Below are 26,355 nucleotides of genomic sequence, written 5' to 3'. Positions count from 1 at the left end.
AGAACTAAACCGAGTTCTCCTGAGCTTTATGGAATACTGATTTTGTGTTTTCTTTGTCACTGGCCTATTGAATCCATTTGCACAGAAGGAATGTTCTGGGGATCTTCTGTCTTTTGGGGATCATGGGATGGTTAGACATGGAATAATTGCATTGGGTACCCATGAAGGTGCCTTGCAGATCTGGAATATTAGATCTGGAATACCAGATATGGAATATTAGATCTGGAATATGAGGTGGTGTGGCACAGGTTGCCCAGAGCAGCTGTGGCTGCCCCTGGATCCCTGGCAGTGCCCAAGGCCAGGCTGGGCATTGGGGCTGGGAGCAGCCTGGGACAGTGGGAGGTGTCCCTGCCCACGGCAGGGGGTGGAATGAGATGATTTTTCAGATCCCTTCCAACCCAAACCATTCCAAGAATCCACATTTGGGAGAGGATGGTTTTGGGGCACACAGAACCTGCCGTGAATTTTCAGCTGTTCTGTAACCACCAGGTCTGGGAGGTCATCAGGAATTAGCTATAAAAAGAAGCAAACCATGATCAGTACAAAACATGGGAATTTGGCTGTGGAATATTTCATGGAATGAGCTCTGGAAAACCTGTAATTAGTGAGTCCAGGCTGATTTAAATGCTGGTGGACAGGGCATGTGCTCCGTGGAATTCTGCTGGAGTGGCTGGCAGAGGACAGGGTTTGGTTCATCCAAATACGGCTTTCTGGGGTATTTCTGGTGACGTTGCATAAAAACCCCAACAGTTTCCAAGTAGTTTTCTGCATTTTTCTCGACACACCTGATGTGCATGTGGGTGGGGGTTTTTCTTGCATTCTTTTTATTCACCATTATATAATAAATCTAATTTGAATTTTAACATCTTTTACATGCTTCAGGACATAGAAACAAAGGTAAGTAGTTGAAAAAGGAAACATGGGAGAATCCAAACTTTTTACTGTATTCTTTGGGTGTTTGCTAAAAAAACCCCAAAAAATTAATCTTGACAAAGGGAATCAAGTCTTGTGTCTGTACAATATGTGATGTAATTGTTATAATGACCTCTATTAGATAATTATTAGTCACTAAAGATATTTTATTAAAAAATGATGAACCTGGAAAGTATTTGCATTGATAATTTAGGTGTTAAACCCTTCACAGCTTGTTAAAAATCTCTTGTCTGGTATTTATACTGCAGGACTTACAGCTTTATATATTTTTAATAAATTCCTCTGTGCATGTGTGCTTTTGAAATGGATTTTCTAATTTTTAATGAGTCCCCTTAATCCTGGAAATTGGGAAATACTGCAGATGAAAAGCCAAAAACATCAATTTGCTGGGAGCAGTGTCTCTTAAATGAACACTCAAGTCATGCTGGGATTGAAAAGATAAATATTTTAAATTATTCTGTATTTTTTTAGATCATTGGACATGGGAGTGATCCTGTGGTCAAGTTTTTCAACTTAGTGGGTACTTCAGCCAATCTGGGAGTTTCTAGAGGAGTGATTTCTGGTTAAAGACCAGCAGAGTTTTAGATGCACTTTTTTAGCAAATATATAAAAGGATTTTGTTCTTCCCAAGTTTCCATCTGTTCAGAATTAGGTTGTCCTAAGTTTGGAAGTGATTTTCCAAGTTAATTCAAATTAAAAAAAATAAAAATAAATCCCAGCTTGGTCCATTTTGGTGCCATTTCCAAATCCATTTGGACAAACTCGGGCAGAACTCTTGAGGAGGGGAGGAAAAAACCCAGGACTGTGGACAGTATTCATGATCCAACATTTTTATTACCCTGTTTCTTTTTTTTAGGCCAGGCAGCTGGAAGAGAAGGACAGGGAGCTGAAGAAACACGATGCCTACTACAAAGAGCAGCTGGCTCGGCTGGAAGAGAGGGTAAAACATTTTTTTTTTCCCCTTTTCATGAAGAGTTTTCTGCTCATTTCTGCTCCTGGTTATATTTCCAAGATGACTTTTTAAAGGAGAAAAAAGATGAAAATTCAGGCCAGAGGGGTTATTTTTGAATTGCTGCTGCTGTTTCTGGCTTAATATTGACAAGGTGGAAGGTTTGGTGGTGAGAATATTGTTTTCTTTACTAACAAAGTTCTTGCATTCGCTGTAGGATTTCATCTGTCACGGTAATTACAGACAGAAAAATGAAGTAATGAGGTAATTTTTTACCAATGCTGATGAAGAGCCAGTGGAAGTGAATAAATGCCACCAAGTAAAAATAATTTAAATTAAAATAACAACAAAAAAAGTGATGTGTGAAGAGACATAGTGAATTTCTGCTTTCAGTGGGTGGAATTAGTGATTCCTCCATCAGTACATGGAGAGTTTAATTTTAATTCCGAGTTTATACCGTGTTTAAAAAGCACTGCTGTGTCTTTATCTCATCACAGACTTGAAATTAAACTGCAGAGAGCAGCTTGGGAAGCTGTGGGACTTGCTTACAGTGGCTTAACATATTGCTGTTAACATTCCTGTCCTTTATAGGGTATTATTTCATAGGATGTTAATTTCAAATAATTACTGCTGGCATCGTTTTCTGCCTCCCAGGTTGGTTGTAACCTCCAGCCTGAATACATTTGCCTCCTTTACCTCTCTCCCTTCTTCCTGAGCTTAAATATTGGTGACTAATTTGGAGGTTTTTGTGTTAGTTGGTTGTGAAAATTATTAACAAGGTACATACTCATTTATGCAGCTTCGCAGGCTAGAAGAAAACCCCTTGTTTTTATGGATTAGGAGGTAGAACATGTTGCATGAATTATCAGCATGTATAATTGGTCTTAATGAATATTTTAAATTGAGAGGATATCCGATACCATCTCGGTGTTTTGTCCTCCCTTTTTGAAGATGACGTTAATGAAGTCCCATGTTCTTGGCAATGAAACAGAGTTTGAAAGGATGAGGGGAAATTCGTTTAATGATTCTAAATTGGTTCATTGTTTTGATGCCTTTTCCTGGTCTTAAAATCAAGAATCAAGCACAGTTAGAAGGAAAAAAGGGATTTTACCTTGGTATTTATTTTAAGGATCCTTAGGTGCACCACGTCCAGGTGGAATGCACCTCAATGCCCACCACAATGCACACCCAAAAGATCTGGTATATCATTATAGGTCTTACTAATTAACATATCTATCAAAAATTCCCCAATGAGAGGCTTGAATGAGCCCCCCCCCCACCAAGGAGCCTTCCCCTGGATGGCTCTATCTCAGTTTACAGAATGTGTTCTGGAGAGGACCTTGGGGTCTGGGGTTTCTAAAATGTTCAGTCTCCTACTTAACAAAATAAGTCTAAGAATGTAGGCTAAAAACCACTAAGAATACAAAAGCTGTAAAAAGGTATATAAAAGAGGTATAAAAGAAAAGGCAAAAAATCATCATGGCATCAATTTAAACAGCTCAAAATTAAGATCCTTCACCAAAAAAAAATCCACACAATACTTTCCTTTTTCTCCAGTAACTGGCTGGTGTTGGAGGAAAAAGCTTCAGTGGGATCTTACCCATCCTGGCTTCTTTTGGAGTGATTGTAGCTGTGCTCTTAGTGTGGAATAATTCATGGCACAGGATGTCTGATAAACCATGGATCTTGGACAGCTTTTTCTTTCACCTTTTTTTTACCTTTTACATCTTTTTAGATGTTTTTCTTATTTTCACATTCGAATGGGTCACTGATGCACTGGCTTCACTTGCTCCTGTTAAGTGAAGACTTCCAATGTGGAATCGTGTGTATAAATCAATCCTTGTGGTGTGCAAAGGAGATAATGAACTTTAAACAACTTTATTTGAGCTCTGCCAGACTGTCACCCCCAGGGGATGTGAAATAGGAAAGTTCTGCCGTCTCTTGGTTTCTCTGCTTGGCTTGGAAATCTCGAGGATTACAGCAGAGTGATTCTGAATTCCTTGTTTTATTCCATGGGTGATGTTTGCTCTGTCTTCAGAGTGGAGTTTCTGTGATACCAAGCCTTGTCTTTTCATTCTGACTCTTTATTTGTGAGGCAAAGCCCCTCTGCTTTTCCAAGCTGTCACCCAGTTTGTCATCAAGGTACATTTTCATCTCTCTCCTACACAAAAAAGTGCTGTTCCAGCTCTGAGAGGAGCGAGCTCTGCGTTCCAGATCTGACTTGGAATTTCTTCAGAGAGGTGGAGGTTGCAGACTGAAAACCTGGACAAGCAGAGGAGTCACAGCTCCTGCAATCCCACCTTCCCCGAGGCCAGGCCCTGCAACCCTCACTGGGGTCACCTGTGAGCTTCTGTGCTGGGAATTTTGAAAATTGAGATGGAAATAGAGCTTTAAAAAAAAAAAAAAAAGGTCTGGAAATGACAGAGCATGAAAAGAGGCTGGTTGGTTGTTCCTAAACTTGTCCTGATTTCAGTGGAAGGTGCACAGAGACAGAGCATGGGCTGCTCAGCAGAGGGAAGTTTGGAACAGGAGGTGGGGTGGGAGCAAGAGGAGCTTGGAGAATTAATGTCAGGATGAAGAAATGTTCAATCCGAGTCTGTCACCTGTGACAAAGAATGCTAATTACAATCTCAGATCATTCCCACATCAAATAAGCACACTTTAAAAACACTTCAGTTGTGCCTATGTGGTATTTCTGGCTGTTGCATCATGAGTGTCAGAACTCATCTCGATGATTAATTGGCTTTTTGATTACTTAGCCTTTTCAATTAGAAGCTTCGTATTTGTGTTCTTCAATGCTGCCGAAAAAACAATGCAGACGTTGATAATAAAGGGAGATGACAACAGAACAGATTAGTGTCAGCACAGCGTGCTCCTTATGGAGAAAATTATCCATATTCAGTGCCAGATGAAGTCTGTCAATTGAAAATATTTCAGTGACTGAGGGAAGATGCTCAACCTTTACAGGGTATTAATACAGGACAAAATAACTGTGCACTAGTGACAGCTGCGATAGTAAAACATAAACAATTCTATTCTCCAGGGGAATAACTGCTCATAAATTTGGTTTATGTGCTAAAAACCTTTTGATACTTCCCCAAAACCCAGCAATTCCCCTAACAGCTGCCAGTGTTTCTAGGTCAAAGATAGCACATAAGCTATTAGTTATTACATGCTCCACAGCAGCAGAGCAATAGCAGAGAGTTTAACAAAGGAGTTAAAGAACAACCTTCCCGTGCTCTGGGTCTGACTGGGATGTGCAGCTGTGATTTAAGTGTTCACACGTGAAGCTTGGAGGGAGATTTGTCACTGTTTTTCATCGTCCACCTATGGGCTGAAGGTGGTTCTTGACTACAGCAAAACCCAGAGATAAAGCAGTGCTGGAGTCACTGAGCGGTGTCTGCCCCACACTGTGTTAATTATTTACTTGCAAGTGAAAGGTCCTGCACAAGGGTCAGGGCAATCCAAGCACAAATCCAGGCTGGGGGGAGAATGGAGCCCTGGGAGAAGGACTTGGGGGTGTTGGTGGGTGAGAGCTGGACCTGCCCTGGCCATGGGCACTGAGAGCCAGAATCCCCCGTGGGCAGCAGGGGAAGGGGGGGATTCTGCCCCTGTGCCCCTCTCAGGTGAGACCCCACCTGCAGAGCTGGATCCAGCCCTGGGAACAACATCAGGAGGACGTGGAGCTGCTGGAGAGAGTCCAGAGGAATCCATGGAGCTGCTTCCAGGGATGGAGCCCCTCTGCTCTGGAGCCAGGCTGGGAGAGCTGGGAATGTTCCCCTGGAGAAGGGAAGGATCCAGGGAGAGCTGAGAGCCCCTTGCAGGGCCTAAAGGGGCTCCAGGAGAGCTGCAGAGGGACTGGGGCCAAGGCATGGAGGGACAGGAGCCAGGGAATGGCTTCCCAGTGCCAGAGGGCAGGGCTGGATGGGAGATTGGGAATTGGGAATTGCTGGCTGGGAGGGGCTGGGCTGGAATTCCCAGAGCAGCTGGGGCTGCCCCTGGATCCCTGGCAGTGTCCAAGGCTGGGATGGACATTGGGGCTTGGAGCAGCCTGGGACAGTGGGAGGTGTCCCTGCCCATGGCAAGGGGTGGAACTGGGTGATCCTGAAGGTCTTTTCTAACCCAGACCATTCTGTGACTCTCTAAGGAGAAGATCAAAGATGCTTTGGAGTAAGAGAAGAGCCCCAGTGTGAAATCCGAGCCCTTTCTCAAGGAATGCCATTCCCTGTGTGCCACATGATCTGTCTGTCCTTACTCGGTGCAGTTCCCTGTAGTTGAAGCTGTTCCATTTCTGGTGTTTATAGGAAAAACTGTTGATATCTTCACTGTATTGTCCCTCTAGTTCCAGTGAAGAGGTGCAGTATTTTTGACTGGTTTCAGTGCCTCAGTGTCTGTAGCCTTTATTCATAACCATCTCTGCATCTCTGGTGTCCCTTTGCTGTGCAGGTCCCAGTCTCCATCAACACTTGCACACAATTTTCATGCAGAGCAGGTGACATCCCAGTTTTCCCTCACCCCTGTTGCTTTTGCTTTACAACATTTTTTATGAAGGAAAGCATGACCCTCTCTTGCTTCTCGCTGTAGTTCTGGCATCACACAGACACTCAGTGAACTGCCTGTGCTCCTGCTCTGTCTCTGAGACTGATGGGACTCCCCAGTTCCAATTTCCTCCAGCAAACCCAGCTATTTTCATGTTGCACTGCTTCCTAATGCTAATATGCATCATTAGGAGAATCCTGCCCCAAGTCATGGGAGCAGAAGGAAATTAATTTTAATACCCTGCTGTACGACACAACTACTTAGTTTATCAGTGTGAATGAGCAAGATATGGATCCCCATATTAATCTTAATACTTTCCACTGGAGCCAAGTTCCTGTGCTCCTGAGTTTCCTAGAAATACTTTAGTGTTGAGCAGTTTGTAGATGAATGTGGTTGTGGGGTGGGGTAATGGGATTATCCTGGAGCACAAATCTGAGGGAGCTGGGAAGGGGGCTCAGCCTGGAGCAAAGGAGGCTCCGGGGGGACCTTGTGGCTCTGCACAAGTCCCTGACAGGAGGGGGCAGCCGGGGGGGTCGGGCTCTGCTGCCAGGGAACAGGGACAGGAGAGAGGGAACGGCCTCAGGCTGGGCCAGGGGAGGTTTGGATATCAGGAAAATTTCATTATGAAAAGGGCTGTCAAGCCCTAGCAGAGGTGGAGTCCCCATCCCTGGAGGCATTTAAACAACTTGAAGATATGGCACTTGGGGACATGGCTCGCTGGTGGCCTTGATGATCTCAAAGGGCTTTTCCAACCTAAACAATTCCATGATTCTGCCGTTCTGTAGGAATTCGGAGGTTTCAGTATTACGTTGGATTCACTACAGATTTAACAGCCTACAAGTCACCTCCCTGACAGTTCTTTGCCCATTCCACAGTCCCCACATGGCCTTGGAGCTGTGGTGGCCTTGGTGTAGGGACATTCCTGCTCCACACAGGGCTCAGTGCCAGATCCCAGCCTGGGAATACAGACATTAAGTTCAGGAAATGTTGATCCACTTCTCTGCATCCGTTTTTTTCCCTGACTTAAACGTTGAGGAAGGATTTGCAAATCCCAAGCTTGGCGCTTAATTTGGGGATTCTGCTTTCCATGGAGGCTGTCAAGGAGCATTAACCTTAAGGTAAGATGAGCACACAGAGCACAAAGCTCTGAGCTGATGGCACATTCTATACCAGGTGTTAAATGGTATTATCCATCCTGCTTGCTACAGTAAATAGGATTTTGCTATTATGATGTGTCAGGATTTTCAGAGAAATCAAATTTACTAGACACTAAACTGCCATCCTCACTGCTGAGCAGCTTTATTCTGGGATCTTGTATTCATCCTAATCCTGTTGGTAGGAAATGCTTATACCAATTGTGTGGGGAAATTATAACTTAATGATCTCTTCCTTTTTCTATTCAGGGCTTAGGATGGCCCGACATGCTCTGCAGTGATAGCCCCAGCGCTGAGCTGAGGAGCTGATCCGCAGCTTCCCAGCCAGGAATTGGCTTTTTTTTGTGGAGACAGAAGTGCTCAGGTGCCAACAATGCCAGCCCCACATTTGTTCAGATGCTTCAGAACCTTGTTTACCTTTTCAGATCTCAACAACTCAATAAGCAGAAGCTGTTTGCAGGACTTTTCCTACACTGGAGTTTGCAAGATGTAGATAACAGAGGAAGGACAGGTACAAAGCAGGATAATAACCACAAACATTTTCATTCCCTACGAGGTAATTTAGCAGTTTAAAGGCTTTTTTTTGTTTCTATTTGTGTTCAGTTATCAGTCTGTTTACTCTTCATCATCGCACGTGGCTGTAGCAGCAAGAATTCCACAAGCAGAGGATGATTCTGCTCTCACCTCTCGTGTTTAGGAGTCTGTATTTGCCAGAGCAAACATGTTTACTCTCCCCACATTTGTGTGCATTCCTTCACACATTCCTAAGCCAACTTGCAGGGATGTAGGTGCATGTTTGGAGACTTGAGGCTGGATCCAGCAAAGGAGGAAGTTATTTTGGCTGATGAGCACTTAGGGGAGAGGGAGGGACAGCTCAACAAACCTGGTGTCCTTGTTCCCATGGAGGCATGGAATTAGTCCAGTATTCCCTAAATATCCGTGGTTTGAAAGAAAATAATTCCATCATTCCCACTCTGCTCCTATTTTTGAGATACTCTCAGTGTTTGTGTCCTGTTTCTGTTTGGCTGGCTCTATTTCTGTATCAAATAAATAAATGTATATATGCACACGCACACACAGAGTCAATACTTTAACTCCATTTCCAAACCCTTTTCTAATAGAAGCAATAAAATATATTACAGCTTCCATCTGATGAATTCCACAGGCTGTCATATCATCTCATTGTTAATGAATTGTGTTATTTCTGTGAAGTTAGTGGGGCCTTTTCCTTTTTAAATGGGTATTCAGCTGCCACACTGACTTCTTGCAGCTCTCCCAAATCGCTGCGGTGGGAGAGCTGAGGAGAAAATCAAGATATATTAATTTCTCATTTTGTACTTGGGCCAAGAGACTTTTCAATGTCTCAGCTCATGTGCTGCACCAGGGAGATAAAAGTAGGAGTTCATCAGACTTTCCCAGTGCTTTGTATTTCCACATTGCTCCTGAAAAACCACCCTTTTTAGCACTGACCAGAGTGTAATGTTTATGTCAGTTTAGCATAATAAAGCTGTCAACACACCCTGTGATCTTGCCAATATTAGCAAATTTCTCTTTTCAGATTTCGTTCTGTTTAGGGGACAGAGCTTTTGTTGAATTGCTTCTTGCCTGGCAGGTTGAGATTAGGAAACTTGCTACCAATTACAATATCTGAAACCTCCACCTGATTGACAGCCCGGGCTGGAGTGTTGAATTTAATGCTCTGCCTCCGTATCTTGCTCAGCCACAATCATTGTTCTGAACAATTGGGTCTCAGCCTTGATTTCATTTTTTTTTCCTCCTCATAATCTTTTATTTACCATTTCTGACTAAGTAGCTAAGATGTTTATTATTAAACACACACCTCAGCCATGTGTTTTTCCCCGAAGCGCACCAAAAATGCAGTTTCATGTTCACCATGAAAAATACCTGGTTCAGTCTCATTTTTCACTATCACATAGCCAATCAATAGCAAGGCTGAAATGTTGCTTAATAACAAAATGAGGAGTTGTTCCACGCTGAATAGCAGGTATTGATGTTTCTCTAAATGTTTGTTTATAGATTATTTTTCCATTATGTATGTGTGTCTTTATAGAGAACAAAAAAACCCTTGATAACCAATATTCCAGGATTTCTTCCTACTGTGCACTAAAACACCTGATAACTTTTAATGTGTAACCACAATTTCATACAGGTTGTTGCAGTCTTTTTTATTTCTTCAACAAACAAGGGTTTAGGAAGACTCTTGATTTTTTTGTAGTTTTAGTTTGGGGAAAAAGATGACTTAATACCGTGTTTTTGTTTTGGAAGAATTAGCACAAGTCTGAGGGGTGATGGTATCTGGATGGAAACTGACAATTCAGAGCCCTGGAGCTGGGATGTGTTTATAGAATCACCGAATAATTTGGGTTGGAAGGGACCTTAAAGCTCATCCAGCTCCACCCCCTGCCACGGGCAGGGACACCTTCCACTATCCCAGGGTGCTCCAAACCATCTGGGAATGCCCAGACTGGAGAAGGGAAGGATCCAGGGAGAGCTGCGAGCCCCTTGCAGGGCCTAAAGGGGCTCCAGGAGAGCTGCAGAGGGACTGGGGCCAAGGCATGGAGGGCCAGGAGCCAGGGAATGGCTTCCCAGTGCCAGAGGGCAGGGCTGGATGGGAGATTGGGAATTGGGAATTGCTGGCTGGGTGGGCTGGAATTCCCAGAGCAGCTGTGGCTGCCCCTGGATCCCTGGGAGTGTCCGAGGCCAGGCTGGACATTGGGGCTTGGAGCAGCCTGGGACAGTGGAATCTCAGTGAGGCCAAGTTTATCCAGCACCACTCACTTTTTGAATCCAACATTCCAGCATTGCCTCAGCCCCCCTTGGTGACCATGGGGTTTTTTGGGTGTTGCTTCATCTGCTCTTTTCCCCTTCCCCATCTTACCGAGCAAAAGAAAAAACTGTCGCGAGAGGAAAATGTTTTAAATAGGCAAAAAGGAACAAACTGAAGGAATTTGTCATTTGAATGTTCAAAGCTGTGTTTATCGCTTTGCATAGGATATGGCAAAATGTTTCAACATATGGGGAGTTAATGAATAAGCAGCTTTCGCTTCACCCGGGTCTGTTCCCTCCTCCCACCATCTCCCCAGCACAGGTTGAAGTTTGGGAACAAATACTGAGCTAAGTTAACTCTGTATTAAAGGAACCTTCAGGGAGGTGCTTTGCAGGATTTCTTTGTTGAGGTAACAGGATCAGAAATTATTACAACTCTAAATTGAAGTGACCATTCTCCTGTGCTTGCCCTGCTGAGGGACCTCAAATCCTGGGGCAGCCCGGGGCCCCTCAGGAGGAGGACGCTGAGGGGCTGGAGCGTGTCCAGAGAAGGGAACGGAGCTGGGAAGGGGCTGGAGTGGCTGAGGGAGCTGGGAAAGGGGCTCAGCCTGGAGCAAAGGAGGCTCAGGGGGGACCTTGTGGCTCTGCACAAGTCCCTGACAGGAGGGGGCAGCCGGGGGGGTCGGGCTCTGCTGGCAGGGAACAGGGACAGGAGGAGAGGGAACGGCCTCAGGCTGGGCCAGGGGAGGGGCAGGCTGGATACTGGGAAAATTTCTTCCCCAAAAGGGCTGTCCAGCCTGGTAGTGGTGGAGTCCCCATTCCTGGAGGGGTTTCAAATCCCTGTGGATGTGGCTCTTGGGGACATGGGAGCAGTGGTGGCCTTGGCAGTGCTGGGGAATGGTTAGACTCGATGATCTCAGGGCTTTTCCAACCTAAATGATTTTATGATTAGAGGAAAACAGACCCTTTTTGCCTCAGCATTAACGAGTAATTATTCTCATTAGAAAGCAGCGATGTTTATGAGAAATGATGCCTTTTTTTTTTTTTTTTTTTGGTAAATGATCCTGTAAACCCAATGGCTGCAATCATGGAATCACAGGAATAATCTTCCCGAGGACTCGCTGCCTTCATTTTCACTGCTGTCACTCTGAGTGATATTTTAATTCTTCCTGCCCCTAAAAATAGTCCAGAGCCATAACTGATAGATAAATTAGAGAATCCCCAGGAAGTGCTGCTGAATGGCTCTGTTTGCCAGCACAATAAATGCAGAAGGCAATAAATGTCCTCTTACATCAGGAGGAGGCGTGTAATGAATAAATGATGGGAAAAGGAATTTTGAAAATAAATGATCAATCCAGCCTAAGTTGAAAAACAATTTATTAATAACTTGGCCTTCAGTGGGAGAGAGGGATCTCTGCAGCCAGAGATGGACCACTGACATCTGGCAGCGATGGATTTTTGGGAAGTTGATTCAGGTTTATGAGCAATAAGCTGTGATTTAGACCCGGCTTTTTCCGTATGAGTTTTGCTGGTTCACCTTTGTGTTACAGGAAACAAGAAGACAGTGGATTTAATTGTTGTTTCTGTAGTGTAAGCACAGAGGATGCTGGGTTTGGGGAAAGCTTTGTGTAAAGCAAACCAGCTCCCACAATACCTGAGGAAATCTGGGCTCTGCACCACGCCCTGCTCTGGGTGTAGCATTTCTTCACCTCATTTTATTGTGCTTTTCATGTGCGGGAGGTCAAGCCCTGCCCAGGAGCAGCTGTGTCCAGTGGCAACATCCTTAAAATCAGGGAGAGTCTGGCCACAGTGGGAGCTGGACCGAAATCCTGGGATGCGACCCCACTGCAGAGAGAAGAGAGCTGTACCAGCTTTTTCTGACATTACTTGTGGCACAGATCCAGCTTTGGCCAGGCTTTGCCACAGGAATGAAAGTTTAAGTAAAGGTTTTTCTTCTGCATTTAGAATTCAGTACAGAAAGGCAAAATTCTGTATTTTTCTGTGCTCTGTGACAAACTCCCCCAAAACTAAACCAGTAAATTTCAAACGGAGAGAAGGAAGTCTAATTGAAGATGACCAGAGGGAGTTGTAGGAAGAAAACGGGAGAAAATAGGAGAGGTGAGAGAAAATCAGAGTAGTGGACTTTGTGAAGAGCCTGGTGACAACTTCGTTGCAGCCAAATTTTTGCTTTAAAGAGCAAAACCAATTGGTCTTGAGCACTGCAAGTTTCCTTTAAAATCCCTGACCCCCTGTGAATCAGGAGAGAAGAGGTGGCATCGAGTTTCTGTATTTGTGAGATCCTCCTAGAAAAATAACGTGTCATTTTCACACTAATCCTTCCAGGGTGGAAGTTTCTTCTCTTTTTTATGTGGTCTGTTTTCCACCCTGTTTGTGGGTTCTGTGTCTGCCACCAGCTTGGTATGAACTAGACCCAGCTCTGCTGGGCTGAGCTCGTTGTTGCTCTTGGTTTTAAGTAGGATTTTGACACAGCAGAAGTGGATGAACCCTCAGAGGTGGGACTGGGGATAGAAATGCTGCTGCTGGTGGCATGTTGAGCCCCTTCAGCGTGTCGGGGAGGAATGAAAGTTCCCCCACCTCACTCCTTTGGAAGCAGAAAGCATTTTCCTACCTGAGAGCTGGGACTTTTCAATGCAGATCTATTCACATGCATATTGCTGTGCCTCAAAAGGCCTTTCCCTTTGAAACAGGGGAGGAAAATCATGTGTTTGAAACCAGGAGATACTCTCCTGCCACTTTAGAAATCTTTATTTTTTCCCTGCATGTCAGGGAATTTAACCCTTTGTAGGCCATAATCACTCAGGAAATTTATGCTCAGGAAAATACCAAAGCAGATCTGTGCTAATTAGGAAACAAATCCAAATGAACCACAGCAGAGGAGTTCAAACATTTTCCTGATTCTCAGAAGAGAATTAGAATTGTTTAAATGTCTTACCTTAATAAGGTAAGACTGTTTTTCATATCCGGTACCACTTTAATCCAGTTCACAGATTTTTTTCCTGCAATAAAAATTATTCTCTATATAAATTGATACATTCAACTTAAAGCCCAAAGAAGATATTCCCTGTTTCTCATAGGCTGCGACAATAATACAGAATATTTTCTGGTGTTTTTTGATGCCATATGTGTTTTTAAAAGCACTGCAGATAATTTCTGTTCCGTGCCAGCTCCGATGTCTGTTCATGCCAAGCTTCTTGTGGATTTCAGGAGTTCAGAGAATCATGGAATCAGAATGGTTTGGGTTGGAAAAGACCTCAAAGCCCATCCAGTACCAATCCCAGGGGCACCTCCCACTGTCCCAGGATGCTCCAAGCCCCAATGTCCAGCCTGGCTTTGGACACTCCCAGGGATCCAGGGACAGCCACAGCTGCTCTGGGAATTCCATTCCAGGGCCTCACTGGAACTACTTCTGTTTCATCTCTTGGGAAATTCACCATTTTTTCACTGCCTCACTTTCTCCAGGCAAGAGGAAAGCAGTGGAATCATCCAGATATTGAGTGAATTCCCTGATAAATTCTCTAGAAGGAGGCAGCACACAATTCATTATCCTGAGACATGGGTTAAAACGTGCAGTCGTTTCCTTCCACCATTTTTATTCAGCAATGTGTGAGAGCATTCATTTTGAATGACTATTTACTCATTTCTGGCATTCCTTGTCTAACATGTTTGCATCCTACTTCCCTTTTTGGATCAGATTCCAACTTTTAAGATGGGGAATTGTTGTTTTTCGTATTGGGCAGCTCCCATTTCACGTGGATTTGCCGTGCAGTGCAGTGAAACAGCAGAATGCAGGTTACAAAACTGAATATTAGGGACTGTTGTAGGTGGTACTGAAATATCTCATGCATCAGTTTTCAGCAAACCCTAGTTGGTGGGATTTGCAGCAGCGTTAGGGGCTGGATGTGTGTGTGGCTTTTTGGGATTACAACAGTAATATGGAGATTTTTCCTCCTTTTCTCATTCCCATCTCCTGCTGGGTTTCAGTTTCGAGAGCTTTGCATTCAGCAGGTGACGCTGGAAGGGAGCACAACACACCAAAAAATGCTTTTTGGAAGCTCTGGGTTGTTCTGTAAAGAGTAAGAGGGGAGGGAATTCTGCCCCTGTGCCCCTCTCAGGTGAGAGCCCACCTGCAGAGCTGCCCCAGCCCTGGAGCCAACAGCAGCAGGACCTGGAGCTGCTGGAGAGAGTCCAGAGAGGCCCCGGAGCTGCTCCCAGGGATGGAGCCCCTCTGCTCTGGAGCCAGGCTGGGAGAGCTGGGAACGTTCCCCTGGAGAAGGGAAGGATCCTGGGAGAGCTGAGAGCCCCTTGCAGGGCCTGAAGGGGCTCCAGGAGAGCTGCAGAGGGACTGGGGCCAAGGCATGGAGGGACAGGAGCCAGGGAATGGCTTCCCACTGGGAAAGGGGAGATTGGGGTGGGATCTTGGGAAGGAATTCCTGGCTGGGCTGGAATTCCCAGAGCAGCTGGGGCTGCCCCTGGATCCCTGGAAGTGTCCAAGGCTGGGCTGGATATTGGTGCTTGGAGCAGCCTGGGACAGTGGGAGGTGTCCCTGCCCATGGCAGGAGTGGAATGAGATGAGCTTAAATGTCTCTTCCAACCCAAACTATTCTGTGATTCTTTAAGAAGAAAATCAAAGATGTTTTGGAATAAGAGAAGAGCCCCAGTGTGAAATCAGAGCTGTTTTCCAGGGAATGCCATTCCCTGTGTGCCAGAGCTCAGAGCTCTGTCTGTCCTTACTCGGTGCAGTTCCCTGTAGCTGAAGCTGTTCCATTTGCTGTGTTTATATGAAAAACCATTGATATATTTTCTCTCTTGTCCCTCTAATTCCACTGAATAGGTGCAATATTTTTTTATTTAACTCTTCCCAATAATTCCTTGCCAGCCAAACACGCCCCGTGGAACAAATCCAGCCCAGACTGTATTCATTGCACCTTTCAAACAGCTTTTGTGAGCCTCCTTCCTTCTTAAGAGTTTCTGCTGCTACTGTCACTTAATTTTTTGGAAACTTTCTTTAATTATATGTTTAAAATAATGTGCAGAATGCTGATGATTTGAGAATCTCTTGTGACTGATCAGGCAGGAGTTTTTCAGTGGGATCTCAACTGAGCAAAACAAAATAATGCTGTGTATAGGTGAGATGAGTTATTGGATAATAGTAGAGGTTGGACTTCCTTTTGTTAGCAAATCTGCAGAAATTGGGGTTTTTTAAAGGCTTTTTAAAAAGCAGAAAATGACCCTTTTAAATTCAGAAAACATCAATGAATTTTTTTCTTTGAATCGTTGCCTTGAACTGACAAGAGATTATTTCAGGTACTTGTAAAATTGAAAGAACTTAATGAAAAACTGAAAAATCCTTACGAGACCTGTGCTTTTATATTGGAAAAATCAAGTGTAAAATGCTCTGTGTGTTTGTACCGTGCAGTGTGTGGGATGTTTTCGAAGTGGGACTTTCACCAGTTGTTGACAGAACAAGGATTTGGTGACAGTGTTTGAGAGGACATTTGATGTCTTTTTACTTGAGTAGCTGATGCAATTAAAAGTTTTCAGACACACTAACCTCTTTTTATGTGACTGAGTTTCCTGGAAGTGTTTTGCCCAGGCTTTAAGAATTTGAAGACAGAATAACTGGAAAATTTCAGGGTGCAGGTGGCATAAATAAAACTCCGGCTGGCAGGAATTCCTGGCCCTGCACAGGACAACCCCAAAAAACCCACCCTGTGCCTGAGAGTGTTGTCCCTATGAGGTAATTCCAGATTTTATAGTAACAAAAGGGATGTTTTTCCTGTAGCTGCCCAGATCAAAGGTGTGGGAGCTTTTTAGAGTCACTTTGGTTCTTTGGAGGGAGAAAGAGGAGAAAAAATATTGATTATATCAAGTTCATCCGCAATGCTCCCATACTTTATAAAGTAAAATACAAAAATCCAAACTTACAGGTATTTCCATGTATTCTCAGACAGCTGGGTAATCGATACAGAGATGGAATTTATCCAGCTGGACCTGTTGCTGTGAGGAATGAAGGAGAATTATAAATGATTGTGGTTGTGTGTGCCCATCCAGTCCCACCCCTGCCATGGGCAGGGACACCTCCCACTATCCCAGGTTGCTCCAAGCCCTGTCCAGCCTGGCCTGGGACACTTCCAGGGGTGAATCCCATCCAAAAAAACAAATTCCACGATGGGCACAGGGATTGGCAGACCCTTTCTAACCCTACGCAGGGAAATGTTGAGTTCAGAGATTTTACCAAAATAAATGGCCGTGATAGGGGGACAATGTAGGTGACACAAAATGCATTCACAAAAACAACTGAAAGTCTGTTCAGGCCAGTGAGGGAAAAGGTGGAATGTCTGTCTGTGGATGCCTGGAGAAATGGAGGTGTGCAGCACAAGGGATCACTTGGAATGGGAAGGAAAAATAAGGGCTCCAGTGGAAAACAATCCATCTGTAGGAGGGAGCATCCCCCAAATACCTGCGGGATGGCTGAAGTGCAGAATAACAGCTCTGGCTTCAACAATGCACTGCAGGAGGGAGCTGGAAATGGGCAGTGAGAATAAACAGAACGCATGAGGAATGCAGGAAAAAGGAGCCCAGGAAATAGTGGGAATCATCTTCAGAGGTCACAGAACATAGTTACAAATTCAGAATGCTTGTAGGAATCTGTTTGAATTATTTGGCCTCGTGTGTCATCCAGCCGTAGGAATTCTGTGGGTTTTGCCTTATTAAGAGCAGTGCAGTGACTTTTTAAACTTCCAGATCAATGTGTTTGGTGCTAATAATTCCACTGTGCCATGCTTTCGTTTTCTTAGGTCTTGGAATTTATCTGAGCAGGTTTTTAGGGAGAGCCCACCTGTCTGAGTTGTGGCTGCTTTTCCTTCACGAGGCAGCTTCCGAGCACAATGGGTCTGCTGGGATCCACTCTTGGAAGAGCACTGAGAAATTCTCCCATTACTTTGATTTAAACGTGCTCAGAGCTCGTTTCCTTTCTTGCTTCACTAAATATGAGCAGAGTTCTCCACCTAATATGAGTGTAAAATGTGATTTTCTTGGATTCAGGTGCTTATCAGTCATCCAAACAAATACCTACATTGTTTTTCACCAGGGATTTTTTATATTCTCAGTGGTTTTTGTTGTACCAGTGCTGATACCTCCTCACTGCTCTCACCTGGTGTTCAAAGCAGCTGCCAGAGACCATCCTTGAAGTTCTTCAGTTGCTTCACCATCACCAAAACCTGTTATTGATACGTAGATTTTTACATTTTGGCTTTTGTTGTAGCAGCATCAGCTGTCAGTCAGTTGGTATCAGATTTTCTGCCTTTTCTTGTGGCTGTTTTCACCTGGATCATGAACTTGGCACAGTAAAAAAACTGCTGTCCATATTCACCCCCTCTTTGCTCTCCTGCTAATCCCAATCATCAAAATACCACCTGACGGTGACACCAAAATTCAGAGTATTTGTGGCAGCAACATTCAGAGAAGTCTGTTGCTCAGACCAAATGCAAATATTAAAGTGGTTTTGGATGTTGAACTCATCCTATTTGGGTACTGCAGCTCATAATTCCACAAAATGAGGATTTGGTAGGATTGATCAAACTGCTTCCTGAGGGAAGTTCCCACAAATATCAGCTGGAAAAACCAGACAAAACTTTTTAAAGCATCGAGAGAGAGACAGCAGCACAAGCCTGTGCCATGACACTGTTGCCAGGGCTGTTGGATTGAAAGAGACAGAATATTTTAGAATTTCTTTCAGGAACTTTATTCGTGGTATCTCTTGGGCTGGCATGTGAGTGTTATTTGTGCTTTTCAAAAAATGGTAATCTTGCAGTCATTATGGCCCAAGGCAGCCAATCTCAGGCAGCAGTGATAGGGGAGATCTAATAAACAGAGCTAAACCCAGCTATTTTCCATTGATTTGAAAGAAGACAGAGCTAATCTGTGATTCTTTCTGTTGGGCTGCTGCCACAAGATGAATTTCACCTCCAGCTGCAGAGCAGATTGCACATCTACAAGGCAAAAGAGATTTTCACCCTGATAGCAGATCCAAATTTCCATATTTATGGAGTTGCTAAGACTGCAAGGGGCCTTGGGAGGTCCAGGCACCTGCTCAGAGCAGCGTCAGCACCGACGCTGAGCAGATGGGTGAGGGCTTTGTGGAATTGTTGGGGACCTCCGAGGCTGCAGATACCACAGCCTCTTAGGATCCCTGTCCCTTTGCTGTCCGTGGAGGGAGGTACTTGTTTGACCACTCCATGGGACCTCTGCCTCTGGTCAAAATGAGTTGGAAACAAGTGGTGGTTAAAGGGGTTTTCCCAGATTTTCTCAGAGTTTGAGACTTCCTCTTAAAATCATGGCTGCTGTAGACCGTGGAAGAACTTCCCTGGACTTAGCGCTGTCTCTGCTAAAAGTTTTGCCAAAACAGCTCTGTGAGTGACCTCAGATTGTCTTGCCTTGAAGTTTCCAACACCTCAGGACTTTGTGGGAGTCGTTCATGCAGGATGAGCTGAGCTGTGCAGGAAGGGAGTAGGAGATTTAGGCTGAGCTGACTTTCTGCTGCTGTATTTTGAAATGAAATGTGCAGAATGGACAGCTCTGGACCTTGGAATAAAACACTGGAATATCCCTGGAAGTCACAGCCATTCCTGGATAGGACCCTTGGGTAGTGGGAGGTGTCCCTGCCCACAGCACGGGGTTGGAACTGGATAATCTTGAAGGTTCCTTCAATCCCAAACCATTCCAGGATTTTAGGATTCGTGCTGATCATGGTTTGCCTGTGAGCTGCTGTAGCTCCCTGTGGTGTGGTTTTTGCTTTGCATAAGTGGCCCATTGGACCAGTATTTAAGAATTAATTCCATAAAAGCAACCAACGGCAGAAATTTAAAATCCTTATTCCTGTGCTGCCGTTTGTACCTGATGCCACCAACAGAAGGGATTTCCCAACTTACATTTCCTGGGCATCACCCCTGGCAGCAGCAATTCCCATTCCCGTGTGCCTCAAAGATGTACCATGTTCCTTTTGGGGGGCAAAGCCTGCTTTAGGTTGTGGAGAAATAACCCCATTGGTTCCTGAGGGAGAACATAATTTAAAACACAGAATAGTGGCTTTTTTAAAAAAACCTTAAAACAGGGCTGAGCTGAGAAGGAAAATTGTAAATGGGAATGATTTGAATGAGGCTTCTTGTCATCAGGAGGGGCCATAAATACAGTTGTGCATTTTCAGGTGCGTCTCTAAGCCTGAGCACATTTGTATTAACACCAGGACTACAATTACATGCAGATTAGCTGCTTGGCTGAATAGCTGTAAGAACTTTGAATAGAATTGTCCTTTTCACAAAGGTTTTCATTTTCCTTGGCAGCTCTGAGTGTTAACAAATTAGAGATCGATGTTCTAGCAGGGCAGAAAAGTGAAGTGAGGCATGGCTGGGGAGAAACTTCAGAGCCATTAATAGTTGCAGTTAAAGGCATTAGTTAGTGGTGCCTGAAAAACAGAGTTGGAAATTCAGAAGAAAAGGTCAAAAATCACTCTCTTTCCCCCCATTTTCTGCTGATAACTGAGTTAAGTATTTTACCCCGCATGCTGCACACTGAATATCTTTGACAAGCACCCATCATGGAATCAAGCAATCACTGATGGGAAGTGAATTTTCTTCCTGCAGGGCGTTTGCCAGGCACAGCACGTGTCGTGGAATCACAGATTGGTTTGTTTCGTGGAATCACAGATTGGTTTGGGACCTTAAACACCGTCTCATTCCAACCTGCCATGGGCAGGGACACCTTCCAGGGGTTTTTTTGGGTGGGTTTGTGGCATTTGCAGCACATTTGGATACCTTTGGGGTTTTATCTCTCTGTAGGAGCAGGTACTGGGTGGTTTTGGGTGTCCCAAATCCTCCTTCCAGTCCATAACAGTTCAGGCATCTCTTCTGTCAGAGGGACAGCCTGGTCCTGACGCAGCTTCTTCCAGGCCACAGGGGACAGATGAGGTTTTATAAAGGCAGAAGAGAGGGAATTGCACTTGAATTTGAAATAGGCAGCTCTAGGCAAGCACCACCAAAATCCTGATGATTTGCTTTAGCCTTAACTCCCTTATCTGTGTGTCCTCTGCAGGTTTAGTCCAGCATCCCAGCTTGCTTCCTTTGCTGCATTTTTTTTCTGTGGGGCTTCTCTTTCAGTTTGAATTCCTTCCCCCTGCCTTGCAGCTACTTCTCCCGCTTACTGCACATAAAAAAAATTTCTCCTCTGCTGCAAAAGCTCATCCCCTGCTCTGTTCATTCATCTTTAGTCCCTGAGTTGTCCTAAATTGTGGTGGAAGGGATTTCTTAGGTCCTTCTCCAAAGGCACCTTTTATGCTGTAGTTAAGGATTGGAAAACTGGTTTGCTTTGGGCAGCAACCATTTTTTTAAGGAAAGATGCTCCATTTGGATAGATTTCATAAAAACCCAATTTTCAGCCCTGTGACAGATCCAGAGAACTTTCTCATCCATCCAGTGAGTCCTAATGACAGCCCCAGTGAGGGCAGTGAGCCCCCTCATTACGAAGGAGCTCATAATATGATTTTAAAACAAGAGTAGAAGTCTTAAGTGTTCTGTAGAATCCCTGAGTGTGGATTTGGACATCCTTAGTTTCATCTCTGGAATAAAAACTGCAGCAATGGACTGAGTAGAGCAGCTGGATCAAATGAGAGCAGTCAGAACTTGTATAAAAAATAACTTATCTAAAAATTCAAGCACAGGCCTGATCTGCTGACATTTCAGAAGAGATTCCCTCATCCACAGATCACTGGGAGGCAGAATGAAGATGCAGCCTTACTTGGGAAGCTGTCTGATGTTAAATGCTTGCTTTTCCATAGCTTGTTAAAATCAATTCAGAGACAAACAGAGGCATTAAATTCGAATGCAAATGCCATCGGAATGGTCATATTTATAAAGCTGTAATTTAATGTGACTTGGAACTGGGGTGTAGGCACAGAACAGTTGATGGTTTTATTCTCTTTTTGTTCTTTCTTCTCCCCTAATTCCTCCTGTCCTTGTTCACTTGGTGGCGCTTTCAAAGATGAAACATGACTGGATGTTTTTAAGTTTATTTCTTCTAATCTTGCCTTTTCCTCTGTAGCCCAGAGGAGACCCCGGAGCTGCTCCAGGGCTGGAGCCCCTCTGCTCTGGAGCCAGGCTGGGAGAGCTGGGGGTGCTCACCTGGAGAAGGGAAGGCTCCAGGGAGAGCTGCGAGCCCCTTGCAGGGCCTAAAGGGGCTCCAGGAGAGCTGCAGAGGGACTGGGGCCAAGGCATGGAGGGCCAGGAGCCAGGGAATGGCTTCCCAGTGCCAGAGGGCAGGGCTGGATGGGAGATTGGGAATTGGGAATTGCTGGCTGGGAGGGTGGGGAGGCCCTGGAATGGAATTGCCAGAGCAGCTGGGGCTGCCCCTGGATCCCTGGCAGTGTCCAAGGCCAGGCTGGACATTGGGGCTGGGAGCAGCCTGGTCAGTCTTGAATTTGGACTAAAATCAGTGAAACAACTTCATTGTGGCTTTGGAAATCTCCTCTCTTGAGGCCATTCAGATCTCAGGCTCTGTGTCAACAGGATGATTAAAACAAAATGCTTCCTATTACCCACAAATGGCTTTGTTAGAGATACTGAGATGAAATGGCCACAAGTACAATTAAGGGAGAAAAGAAGCTTAACTGCAGCAGAAATGGATTTAAAAGAGGCACAGAAAACTTCCCAATTTGCCATTCAGGGAACAGGATAATCTTTGCCTGCCGATGCTTTGAGTCTTTCCGTGGGGGAGGATGAGAAGGAAGGAGAAGTCTTTAAATTAAAAATTCTCCCCTGATTCTCAAAGGTGCCAAACAGCCCAAGCCCTTCGTTCCTTTGGTGGGTGGAGCAGGTGCTGAGCTGAGCTGGAGTCAAGCTGGGCTCATTTTTGTCTTTCACAGCACTAACTTGAAGCAAAAGGGCAGATTTGTCTCTGTTGTATGCAAGTCAAATGTCTTTTTTTTCTTTGTCAAATCAACTCTTAACTACGTAACTATTAAATTTAATTTAAAAAATTAAATAGATTGCATGAATGTTACTCTCATAATGAATTTCTTCAGGGCTTTAAGAGCCAGGGGGCTTAAAAGCAAGAATTCAGTGCCAAAATAAGTCGTGGTCTGTCTGCAGCAGGAACAGCTTCACCACATTTTTAATAAAATGGTGCATATAGGTGAAGTAGCTCTGGTGAAATTAAATGAGGGATCTCAAGTTCTCCTTGTTCTTTTGATAATCTTTTATCAGCTTGCATGACACAGGATCTCTCAGAACTTTACCTGGCTGCAAATCTGAAGATTTTCAGCCCAGAGTGAAACGTGTACTCGTGCTTTGAGGTCCCCCATGCAGACAAAACAGTGACCTTGTGAGGGGCTCCAGGAATTTATTTTCTTACACAGACCTTTGAAATCAGAGCTGTCGAGAGAAATAATTCTCCTCTTATTCCTCCAGCTTTAAAAAGCTGCTCCCACTTTCACTCAGGGAAAATTATTTCAGTGGCAAACGTGGTGAAAACACTTTTCACCCGTGGTTAGATCTCATTTTGCTCTTCGTGACTTATGGCATTATTTGTATTTTCTATGGCTCTGTGTATGTGTCAGGGAAAATTGGATGGATTTACAATGAAAATTGAAATTCTCTTTAACTTCTCTTTCAGCCTCTGTTTCTCTCAGTTCACTCTGGAGGTGGTTCTGGAAAAGGCACCACTTGTTACTCAATTTTACTGCAATATGTTCATTACCTTTGGGCCAAAACCACTGGATTTGGGTTGGAAGGGGACTTTAAACTCATCCAGTTCCACCCCTGCCATGGCAGGGACACCTTCCACTATCCCAGGGTGCTCCAAGCCGCATCCAGCCTGGCCTTGGACACTTCCAAGGATGAAGATAATAAATATATGCCTTTATCTGGAGATGAGGAAATGATGCTACGGCACCATTTTTAATCTGCATTTAGGGAAATGACCACTGCACTTTTATCTGGAGGATTAGGGAGGACTGGGAAAATGAAACTTCATCTCTGGATTACAGAGAGTTTATCTCTAAAAGAGAATCTGAGTGAATTTCAAAGGAAGGCCTGAGCCAACAAACAGCACACTTCATCTAAGATAACAAATGATTTCTTGATAGCTTGTAGGATTGAAACTTGTGGGCATACATAGCAGCTCAGTTGATCACTTGAACTGCAATTAAAAAGCAGAACAAGTACACCCCCAATATTGTTTTTATGTCAGAAATGCTCCTTCATGCTTGAAAATGATAAAAAATTGCAATCGATCCTTACAACTGTTCTGTTCATCTTTATTGACCGGGCCAAAGAAAGATAAATGGCAGCTTAAATAAGATTCTAGTCCATGTTGGCCTGGGAGGGGACAGGGGGTGATGGAGGGCGATTCATCATCTCAGCCCTGCCCCGGCCACGCTCGCCCCGCCGCCCGTCGCGGGCTCATCCCGGCCCTATCGATCCCATCCCATCCCAACAAGCTGGGCCTGGCTGTCATTGGGCAGCTGGGATTGCTGCATGCCAGGGGGTCACTGGTGTGAGGAGAATTTCACTTCCATTTGCACGCCGGCCAACGATGATTTATGAAAAAATAAATGACCGCCGGTGCCGTGCGTGGAAACCTCGGTTTTGGTGCAAATGAGTGATTAGGTGTGGGGCTGGCAGTGAGGAGTGCAGCAGAGCTCTGAGCTCCTGCTGATCCAGGCCTGACCTTTGCCTGCAGTGCCTCTTGCCCAATTTGTTATCATTTGTGAGAAAATAGGAGCCCTGCAATACAATTTTACCCCTGTCTGGAGCTGGCATTTTATTCACTGATTTCGGTACATTTCAGGATTATCATTCACAAGGAGAGAGCTTGGAAGAATGTTTTTCTTTGCCTTTTTTCTGTAGTTGGTGCTGCTTCTTTTGGAATTTCCGGAAGTGCTTTTGCAGGAGTGAGACCAGCACTGCTCATAAGATGATAAATATTCCTCAGGACATGTTTACTCCCCCAGTGACCACAGACCTGTGTCATCTGGGACTTTTGTGGAAGACTGATCTCTCCACTTCCAGGCTTTTCCACTTTTTTCCTCCTAAAAATGTTTCCATCATTTTGCTTTTCCATACATCAGTGTCTTAAGCTAAACTGCTTTGTTTTACCCCAAATTAAAATTGGAATGATGCTTCCCGTGGACTGGATCATGGCATCCATGTTTGTTATGGAATCATGGAATGGTTTGGGTTGGAAGGGACCTTAAAGCCCATCCAGTCCACCCCCTGCCATGGGCAGGGACACCTCCCACTGTCCCAGGCTGCTCCAAGCCCCAGTGTCCAGCCTGGCCTTGGACACTTCCAGGGATCCAGGGGCAGCCCCAGCTGCTCTGGGAATTCCATTCCAGGGCCTCCCCACCCTCCCAGCCAGGAATTCCTTCCAGGGATAGAGCAGCCACAGCTTCTCTGGGCAACCTGTGCCAGGGCCTCACCACCCTCTCAGCAAGGAATTCCTTCCCAATATCTCATCTAAATTTCACTTTTCCAGTAGGAAGCCATTCCCTGGCTCCTGTCCCTCCAGGCCTTGTCCCCAGTCCCTCTGCAGCTCTCCTGGAGCCCCTTTAGGCTTGGAAGGGGCTCTGAGCTCTCCCAGAACCTTCTCCAGGGTGAACATTCCCAGCTCTCCCAGCCTGACATATGTTAAATATTTGAAAGATGCAAAATCAATATTGAGGCATCAATAACTCTAAACCGTGGGATAAAGTCCCAGGTTGTTAAAATAAGGATTCAGCTGGTTTTGATGCAATCTCCCAGTGTGGGATTGTCAGGATTTTGTTGCCATGTTAACATCACTCCCTGGGATGCCGATGACTCAAAGCTACACGAGAATTCTTGCAAATGCCAGCAGAACCTTTTTGCCTCTCCACGCCCTGTTTCCACCAGCATTCAGAGGAAAACGGTTTCAGAGGAGTTTTGAGCTGCTTCAACTTTGCTTTCTCCCTCCAGCTGGGCAGCCAGGTGCCTTGGTTATTATAGCTGAAGTCCAGCTGTGCCGAGGCTATAAAAACCTCCTGAAAAATGCCACCTCTGTCTTATTGAGACATGAAGCAAAACAACATTCCAGTGATTTGTCTCAGGCTGTAGGATCTCAGTATTCTTTAGGCTGGAAAAGACCTTTGAGATCATCGAGTCCAACCATTCCCAGCACTGCCAAGGTCACCACTGCCCCCATGTCCCCACGTGCCACATCCACACGGCTTTGAAACCCCTCCAGGAATGGGGACTCCACCACTACCAGGCTGGACAGCCCTTTTGGGGAAGAAATCTTCCCAGTATCCAGCCTGCCCCTCCCCTGGCCCAGCCTGAGGCCGTTCCCTCTCTCCTGTCCCTGTTCCCTGGCAGCAGAGCCCGACCCCCCCGGCTGCCCCCTCCTGTCAGGGACTTGTGCAGAGCCACAAGGTCCCCCCGGAGCCTCCTTTGCTCCAGCCTGAGCCCCTTTCCAGCTCCCTCAGCCACTCCAGCCCCTTCCCAGCTCCGTTCCCTTCCCTGGACACGCTCCCGGCCCTCCAGGCCTCTCCCAGAGCTGTCTGACCTCATGCCATCCTTGTGCTCCTCTGGAATATCCTCCCCCTTCTTCCCACAGCCAGAAACTGCCCTTGCTGTTTTCACACACAGAAAAGTTCTGTTACTTGGTGAGCATCTCCCACCTGTGCTTTGGAAATGAATGATTTTGTAGAACCAAATCAAAGCTATCCCTGGGTTTAAGGGAGATGAAAATCAGTTCTGAAGCTGCCTGGCTTTAAAAATTAAAATTAGCAACTGATTGAAGCAACCTGGGAGTTTGGAATATTCCAGGAGCTCCTTAGAGAGGCATTTTCAAGGCAAGGAGCAAAAGGGAAGGTGGAGCCATGGTTAATTTATTGTGTGACTTTGAAGCTTGGCTCGAGTGTCACCTGTGAGGCAGGGGAGGAGATGTGTGTGAGGAACACAAACA

At 45.1% G+C, this 26,355-nt stretch overlaps 1 protein-coding gene across 3 annotated transcripts in view; it reads left to right on the top strand.

Annotated features, from left to right (window-relative positions):
* Positions 1-26,355, top strand: part of CHCHD3 (coiled-coil-helix-coiled-coil-helix domain containing 3) — a 128,441-nt gene that overhangs the window by 73,976 nt on the left and 28,110 nt on the right. For 2 of the 3 annotated variants that reach the window (XM_032106757.1, XM_032106758.1), the window contains exons 5-6: positions 883-897; positions 1,790-1,873. In XM_032106757.1, the coding sequence (XP_031962648.1) occupies positions 883-897; positions 1,790-1,873 (99 nt within the window). The remainder of the gene's footprint in view (positions 1-882; positions 898-1,789; positions 1,874-26,355) is intronic. The other variant, XM_032106759.1, reaches the window with a different exon arrangement.

The sequence above is a fragment of the Corvus moneduloides genome, chromosome 4, assembly GCF_009650955.1.
Source record: "Corvus moneduloides isolate bCorMon1 chromosome 4, bCorMon1.pri, whole genome shotgun sequence".
NCBI lineage: Eukaryota > Metazoa > Chordata > Aves > Passeriformes > Corvidae > Corvus > Corvus moneduloides.
Note: the sequence above shows the minus strand (reverse complement) of the source record. Positions and strands in the feature narration are given on the sequence as shown.